The sequence below is a fragment of the Cannabis sativa genome, chromosome 2 (assembly GCF_029168945.1).
Source record: "Cannabis sativa cultivar Pink pepper isolate KNU-18-1 chromosome 2, ASM2916894v1, whole genome shotgun sequence".
NCBI lineage: Eukaryota > Viridiplantae > Streptophyta > Magnoliopsida > Rosales > Cannabaceae > Cannabis > Cannabis sativa.
In genome coordinates, this window is record NC_083602.1 from 6023147 (window position 1) to 6032428 (window position 9282).

The window sequence follows — 9282 nt, forward strand, 5'->3', positions numbered from 1 at the left end:
TTGCTTTTGCTGCTTCTGGAGGAGCATCCATGAGACTATCTATCTTGGCTTCTGTGGAAAACTCTGAAAAATCTTTAAAATCATCAACAACCACATTAGCTGATTCCAAAACAGTTTGAGTTCTCAGGTTATAAACATGATAAGCTCTACTGTTTAAGGAATATCCAATAAACACACCAACATCACTTTTAGCATCAAATTTACCAATATGCTCACGATCTCTATAGACATAACACACACATCCAAAAACATGAAAATGACTTACATTGGGGCGCTTACCTTTCCAGATTTCATAAGATGTTTTTGAGGTACCTGGACGAATAAACACTCTGTTTATTATGTAGCAAGCTGTGTTAATAGCTTCAGCCCATAGGCGCTTTATCAATTTCTTGCTATTTAACATCACTCTTGCCATTTTCTGCAGTGTTCGATTCTTCCTCTCAACAACTCCATTTTGTTGAGGAGTTTTGGGAGCTGAAAATTCATGAGTTATACCTGTAGACTTGCAAAAATCATCATACACAGAATTTTCAAACTCCTTACCATGATCACTTCGGATTCGAACAATTTTCCCAATATTACAACCTTTCTCAACTCTTAATCTCAAACAAAGAGTTTTAAAGGCATCAAAAGTGTCAGACTTTTCTCTTATGAAATCTACCCAAGTAAAACGTAAGAAATCATCAACACAAACAAAGATATATCGTTTACCATTCAAACTTTCAACTTGGATTGGACCCATAAGATCCATGTGAAGCAATTCTAATACTTTTGAGGTATTGATATCAGACACAGGCTTGTGAGTGATTTTTAATTGCTTCCCAAGTTGACACGGTTCACACTTACCAACACTTTCTTTACCAAGCTTGGGAAGTCCTCGAACAATACCTGCATTTGACAATTTTTTCAGGTTTGTATAATTAATATGCCCAAGCTTGGCATGTGATTAGTGGTTAAAAATACACTTTTATTTATTTTAAATGATAAAATAAATTGAGTTTTAATTAATATTTTCATGAAATTATTGTAATATATTTTATAAATGAAAATATTTAATTTTGATTCAATTTATGTCTTTCTTGTAGGAATTAAAGTGTATTTTTGTTGAAAGAAAGAGGAAGGAGCAAAGTTGAAAAGAAATGAAGAAAAAAATGGCATTTTTGTTTAAAGTCCAAAGCAACCCAACCCAAAAAGGTCAAGCCTAGCCCATGAAGCTCATCATCAATTTTGTCTCTTCCAAAGCATGTGATGCAATGATGATAAGTCTAGGTCATCATCAACTCTATTTTCCTCTTCCACACTCAACCTTCATCCAAAGAGTAGAAGACAAAATCACAATGATAACAAAAATAATATTAATTTTATTTTTGATTTGAAATGTCAAATTTAATCTTAATATTTATTTTATAATCCCAAATTTTTATTTATTTATTTTTAGTCCTTTTATGGCTCTATAAATAGGAGCTCATTTTAGTAATTTTTGGGAGTGTAATTTTTAGTGTAGAAAAACTATAGCAAAATTCTCTCAACTTTTCTTCTCATCTTTTCTCTTTAGAAATTTTATGAGAATGATTAGCATAATGGCCTAATCTTCCTTGGAAGGTTAGGGATGATTCCATATGCAAAGTGAGGTTATTTTGTATCTTTGATTCACATGTAATATTTATTTGAGTAATGCAAGTTTTTATTTCACTTTTATTTTCTTGTTCTTCATCCATCTATACTACTATATATGGTATTATATACTAAATATATATATAGACTTAGTCATGCTCTTTCTATATATTTTTATTTAGTGATTGTAGTAATAGTAGTATTTATCTTGTTCTATCTTTTATGTTCATTTTTATTTACTTTTTATTAAACATATAGGTTTAGTCATGCTCTTCCTATGTGCTTAAAAATTAAGAAAAGTAATATTAATGTTCATTTCCTTCACTATCACCACCATCTCTATTTCTATTTTCTTTGTCATTATTTTTACTAAAGATATATAGGATTAGTCATGCTCTTTCTATGTGTTTCCATTTAGTAAAAATAATATTTATGTTTAGTTTTATGTTTAATCTTTTATTGCATTATTGCTTGATGTATAATGTCATTTCTAGGTTCTACATAAGATTAAATCATTTCTTTTATTTTCAAGAACTTGTATACTCAAAATATAATGAACTTTAATGTTTTATGATTAGTGTCAACTTTGTGAATCAAAGGTACAAAATAGCTAAACAAGCATATGGATGATTCTTAAAGCCTTTCTCTCTTTTACTATTGATTATACATTTATTTGCTTTCTTTTAATATTTATTATCAAATTAAAAATCACAAAATCATTCGTTACTATAATCACTTATTATTAACCTTTTGTTTTTATTTTTCTACTAACGCTTTTGTCTATAATCACCTCCCTGTGGAATCGACCGCCCGATGTATACTACAACCACCGCTAGTGGAAGTCACATTTGGGCGTTAAACAGCATGCCACAAATCTGTGGTGTTGTTGATAGCTGAATGACAAGTAAACACAGGGGTTAGAGTGTAACAGTTATCATTGGATCAAAATCCTTGCAAGATACATTCATTATCATCATTAAGAACATAGCAATGATCACTATCAAATGAAACAGTATACCCTTGGTCACAAATTTGACTAATACTAAGTAAATTAGCCCTTAGTCCTTCAACTAACATCACATTTTTCAGTCTAGGTAACCCTTCAAAATTTAGAGTTCCCATACCAACAACTTTACCAGCTAAGCCATTACCAAACGTGACCTCACCACATTGCATTGGTTTGATATTCATTAAAAAATCCTTGTCACCTGTCATATGTCTAGAACAACCACTGTCAAAATACCACATTTGAGAAGCAGCACTTTTATTAGAAAAACCAACTAGACATTTTTCTTTTTCAATCCATTTTTGTTTCAAAGCACTATGTTTCTTTTGAAAAAATTTCAAATTACCAAAATAATTTGTTTTAAACAAATTTTTCAACGTGAAACATTTAGGTCTGATATGTCCTTTTCTACCACAAAAATGACAAGTAGGAACAAATCTTTTTACCTGAGATCTTACTCTTTTCGAAAATCCTGGAGATTTTGCGACATCAGAAACAGCTCTTGCTACAACGGTACGTGAAAGCTGCAACAGACTTTGTAGCCTCAGAATGATTCGTTGGAACACTAGATTTTACAAACTTCGTGACTCCAGAATTTTCCATTCCATTTGATCCAATGCCTGCGAAACCTCTTTGACCTGCATTCTGTGCTTTTTCAAAAATAGAAGATCCAGGGTTAAGCATTTGAATATTTTTCTTAAAATTTTCAAGTTCCTTCTTTAAGAGAGTGATTTTTTCATCTTTATCACAAACATTTGTCTCATACTCTTTTATTTTCAGTTCACACATTTCAATTTGATGAGACAATTTTTTATTCAATTTATTCAACTCTCTATTTTCAGAAGCAACCTGAATCCATTTCTCATACATGACTTTGTATGATTCAGCAAGAGACTCTTCACAGATTTCAGACTCATCTGAATCTGATCCCTCTTGTTTGGTGGTATTATTCAAACATACCAATCTAGTTTTTACCTGTGAATCACACAACACATTAGTCATAACAGAAGTTAGGGCAACATTTTCAGAATTATCTTCATCGCTTTCGGTTTCATCATCACTCCAAGTGACATTGAAACTTTTCTTATTCTTTTTCAGAGTGTTTGCACACTCAGATTGAATATGCCCAAAACCTTCACATTCCCTGCACTGAATTCCCTTTTTGTTAGAGACAGATGGTTTAATAAAAGTATTACCTTTTGAAACTTTCGAAATATTCTTTTTATTTCCCATCTTTTTCATATAGTTCTGAAAATTCTTTGTTAATAAAGCAATCTCATCATCACATTCACTATCAGAATTTTCATTATCAGCAACTTTTAAAGCAATACTTTTACCTTTATCAGCAATGGATTTGGGTTTGTCCTTTTGTTTAATCTGTTGATTTAATTCAAAAGTACGTAAGGAACCCATCAATTCTTCCACCTTCATAGTGCTAAAATCTTTAGCTTCCTCCATTGCCAAAAGTTTAGTATCAAACCTTTCTGGAAGTACTCTAACAATTTTTCTCACAAGAACAGAGTCATCAAGCTTTTCACCAAGAACAAAATATTCATTAGCAATGTCAGATAATTTTCCATAAAATTCAGTTAAAGTTTCATTATCAGACATTCTAAGCTCATCAAATTTAGTTTGAAGCATGATAAATCTAGATCTTTTCACATCAGAAGTTCCTTCAAACTGAGTTTGAAGGATCTCCCAAGCTTCCTTAGCAGAAACACAAGATGATATAAGTTTAATGTAACCCTCACTTACACCATTAAAGATAGCATGCAAGGCTTTGCTATTGTAGGCAGAAAGTTTATCACCTTCAATAGACCATTCCAGTTCAGATTTTATAGTAGTATTACCTGAAGAATCTGTCTCAACTGGAAGAGACCAACCTGATAGAACCATTCTCCAAGTTTTCTCATCTTGAGATTTGATGAAGGCCCTCATTCTAACTTTCCAATAAGGATAGTTAGAGTCATTAAGCAACGGTGGTCTAGAAATAGAACTTCCTTCTGCAAAAAATGACATTTTAACACAAAAACGTTATAGGACCACACTAAGAGTTTAGTGTCCCGCTCTGATACCAATTGAAAAAACCGTATTTTTGCAAATGTCAGTTGTATATAAGAAAATATAAAAACTGTAAGTGTTTGCAGCAGCAGAAAGTAATTCTGCAAAGAAATCGAACAGTGTAATATAAAATATTTGCGTAAAAATAAATAACTTGACACAAGAGATTTATACGTGGTATCGTTGTTCTCACGAACACTCCTAGTCCACGGGGCCACGCCCAGAGAATGAAATCAATTAATAAAGTATCAAAATTACAAAGACAATTGACTTAAACAAGTTTAGACTCCCTCTAAAGTATTGCCGCAATCCTTTGTAATCCACTTTAAGAATCTGACTTCTTGAAACACCTTCAAGCCCGAACTCCCTTCGTCTTTGAAGTGTGAGTGCTTACTTCCTCCCGAAGTAAGGCTTCAACAAGTCTTCTCCCGAAGACCAAGTGCTTACTTCCTCCCGAAGTAAGGCTTTATCAAGTCTTCTCCCGAAGACCAATCTCTTGTTCAGTCAAGTAGTTCTTCACAACCTCTAGGACAGAGTAAGAACAGAAATAGAACAACTAGAACCTAGATGAACAACTAGGCTCTCACAAAACAAAGAAACACTATCTTCTCTCAAAAGATAAATGCAAAAAATGAATAATGGAAGAGGTAATTCGAATGGTTGCTCTCTAGGCTCTATTTATAGAACATAGAAACCAAAGAGGCAACCACAAGTTCGAATTAGCAACAGACAAAAACTTTCCAAAAGAAACACGATCTCGCTACATCGTATTCGGATGCCGACGCAAAGCAGATTCGAATTTAAACGGGAAACTTACTAAAATCGGGTCCGATCTTCTATCAATGCTTGATTCCTGCCAAAAACAAATTAGATATTCTGATTGTATCAAGATACAATCGAAATCAATAAGGAAAAGGCAATAAATAAAGTTTCCCTAAAAAAGACAACTTTCCAAAAGAGAATTCCTTCTCTTTTGAGAAGTTTTCAACAAAGGAAAGTTCAGCTAAAAGTGTAACTATTAAACAAGGAAAAGAACAACTACAATCCGAATTTATAAGGCAAGAAATTGAATATGAATGCATAGCAATCTTACCATAAATGAAAAAATTATTTTATCAACTAACTTACCAAAAAAAGACTTTACATATATAAAGTCTTAATTATATACAAACAGTATTATAAAGTATATACCTTATATTATATTATAGTTACGTTCTATCATAATATTAACCTATATATAAACCAATATATATTATTTTATATATATCAATCTTTGGTAGGCCAGTCATGAGCATATTTAATTCCTATCAAATATAGTGCCCCGAACTGTAAAGTTTGACTCTATCCCAGTTATGACCACCACCACCCTTTGTGATATTCCTATTCCCCAATATATATAAACCTAAATCTTATATTATGTTTCTTAATATATATCATTATTCATATTCTTCTAATTGTTTAGTTAGACATATATTAACACCTTTTAACAGATAGCTCTAATCTCTAGATATTTCATTACGTGGTAAAGCCTACACTAGATATTTCATTACTAATTATACATTTTAAATGTTTATATATAACGGGCATTTTTATATATAGTAGACTTTTTGTTAGTAACATTTTAAAAAGAATAAATATTGATTATAAGTTATAACTTAAAGTCGCTTATATGTTTCTTTTAATAGTTGGAATTTTATTTCACCTAAAATTAAGCTTGATTAGTTTCATCCATACTTTGAAGATAATGATAATTAATACAATAACATATAGCATCATTTTTTTTAATAAATAAATAATTTAAGTGCCAATTACGTTTGTAAATTGCCCACTAAAGATAAATTACTAATTTTGGTAACATCGGCGGCAGGCTTTCACAAAACACTCTTCAAAGAATAAAAAATAAAATACAACTTATTAACTTCAATCATATTCATAGGTCTATGTTGGTTAGATTGCATTACAACATATATTTTGTACCAAATCTAGTATTTTGTATATATTAATGATTAAATGTAAAACTTCTTTTTTTTTTTGCAAATAGCCTGACATATCATTAGTTTTCAATTAATAGATAATCTCTTAGTACATTTTTTAATATGTCAAAAAATTTATCTATTAAAATGACTTAAAATGCATGAAGAGACGAATAGTTGATTAGGGTTATATAAATTTCGTTGATTATTTTGTAATATGTAAAACTATAAAAGACACTTCTTTCAGAAAAAAAAAAAAAAAAAACCATAAAAGACACGCATGGCGTCAGTTACTCTATAGTATTGACTCTTTATCAATTAGTTGTAAAGAAAAGTATTTTTAAATGCTTATTTTGTAGTAATGTGACATTATTAGAGGTTAATATAGACACTATAGACAATCAATGCTTTGATTTTTGTTGTCTTTTTTTTCGCATGTAATTTAGTCAAACAAGTCAAGACCAATTACAAAGATGAAGCAAAATAACAAAGAACAAACCTTAACTTTAAAAGGATCAAACACCACCCTTACAAAACATGATTTGGCTTTTAAAAATATTTCAAACAAGGAAGGACTTTTTCAAATCGAATCAGCCACACCATCCCAATAAATCTTACTCAAGGGAAATATCACACTAAACATATAATATTTCAATACAATATTTTCATTATTATACCATATACAAAATTTGACATGAAATTTTTGCTAAGAATTATATTGTCCCTTTCAACTAATGTCATTTTCAAATTGTTATAGCATATTCTAAAAAAAAAAAATATAGACAAAATTTATAAATAAATCTATGTATGTGCCAACTTCTCTTCAAACTATAATCAAATATTGATATGGAGCACCAAAACCCCTCCGACGAAAAACCACTCACTCTCCCGGCCAAACTCCTCCACCAACTCCGAACCAATCTACTCTTCAACTCCAAATGGGCTGAGCTCAATGGCGCCATGGGAGACCTAGGCACTTACATACCCATCATTCTTGCCCTCACTTTAGCCAGAGATCTCAACCTCGGCACCACCCTTATCTTCACCGGAATCTACAACATAATCACAGGCGCCATCTACGGCGTCCCCATGCCCGTCCAACCAATGAAATCCATAGCTGCTGTAGCTTTATCAAACCCCGATTTTGGTATTCCGGAGATTATGGCTGCCGGGATCTTAACGGGGGGAGTCCTTTTTGTTCTGGGTGTTACTGGGCTAATGCAACTCGTTTACAAGCTGATTCCATTGAGTGTCGTTCGTGGGATTCAGCTTGCTCAGGGGTTGTCGTTTGCCATGACTGCGGTGAAATATGTACGGAATATTCAGAACTTGCCTAAATCGAAATCGATTGGCAAAAGGCCATGGATGGGTTTGGATGGACTCATTTTGGCTCTTGTTTGTGCTTGTTTCATTGTCGTTATTAATGGCGCCGGGGAAGAACAGAGAACCCGAAATTCAAATTCAAATTCAAATACTAGAGAAGATCAAGAACAAGAAATTCTACCCATTAACCGATTCGATAAGTTTAAGAAAAAGTTTAAGTTGGTTTCGATTCCTTCTGCATTTTTAGTGTTCTTATTAGGTGTCGTTTTTGCTTTCGTAAGAAAACCCAAACTCGTAAACGACATCCATTTCGGTCCTTCACAAATTGAGGTTGTGAGAATCACGCGCCGCGCGTGGAAGGACGGGTTCGTAAAGGGAACAATCCCTCAACTTCCTCTTTCCGTTCTGAACTCCGTCATCGCCGTCTGCAAGCTCTCTTCGGACCTCTTTCCCGGGAAGGATTTCACGGCGACTTCAGTTTCCGTGACGGTGGGGTTGATGAACGTGGTGGGGTGCTGGTTCGGGGCCATGCCGTGCTGCCACGGCGCAGGGGGGTTGGCGGGTCAGTACAAGTTCGGCGGAAGAAGCGGCGCGTGCGTGGCTATACTCGGCGCGTGTAAGTCGACGCTTGGGTTGGTGATGGGGACGTCGCTGGTGGCGATACTGAGTGAATTCCCGGTTGGGGTTTTGGGGGTTTTGCTGTTGTTTGCGGGGATTGAGCTTGCGATTACTTCGAGGGATATGAGGAGTAAAGAGGAGTCGTTTGTGGTGCTCGTATGTACGGCGGTGTCTCTCGTCGGATCTAGTGCGGCGTTGGGTTTCGTTTGTGGTTTTTTCGTTTATGGGGTTTTGTGTCTTAGAAAATTGGGATCGGGAAAGTCTTTTTCTGAGATATGGATGAATGGGAGTGAGACTCTCTAAAGCTAGCTTTAAATTTTAAAAGAGAAGTGATTTTTATGAATTTTTTCACTTATAAAACTTGTGTATGAACAAGATTGTATAAATTTAAAATAATATAAAAATAATACTTTGTATTTTTTTATAAATAAAAACTATAAAAATATTGCAAAAGTTGTGGAACACAGGTAAGAAAGTAAAAATAAAAGAAGACAATATAAAAAGAATATAGAGTGTAATTTTTTCAATATATTTTTGTAACCAGTTGACCCTCAACTTAGTGAACTATAAAAAAAAATAGTCTTTATTTAAAAAATAATATGATATTTTTTCTAAATTAATAAAAAATATATAATTTTTTAAAAAAATATATTTTTTTGCTATGAGTTAGGTTGGTCCTAGATATAG

The 9282-nt window shown here is 32.9% G+C and overlaps 1 protein-coding gene across 1 annotated transcript; it reads left to right on the top strand.

Moving 5' to 3' along the window:
* The first annotated feature begins 7292 nt into the window (after window positions 1-7292).
* Window positions 7293-9029, top strand: LOC115718496 (molybdate transporter 1). Its single transcript, XM_030647293.2, has one exon. The coding sequence runs from the start codon at window positions 7501-7503 to the stop codon at window positions 8896-8898; it is 1398 nt and encodes a 465-aa protein (XP_030503153.2). The 5' UTR covers window positions 7293-7500; the 3' UTR covers window positions 8899-9029.
* Window positions 9030-9282: the final 253 nt, after the last annotated feature.

Coding starts and splice junctions, on each gene's coding strand:
- LOC115718496 (XM_030647293.2), top strand. CDS start 7,501: ATGGAGCACCAAAACCCCTCCGACGAAAAACCACTCACTCTCCCGGCC.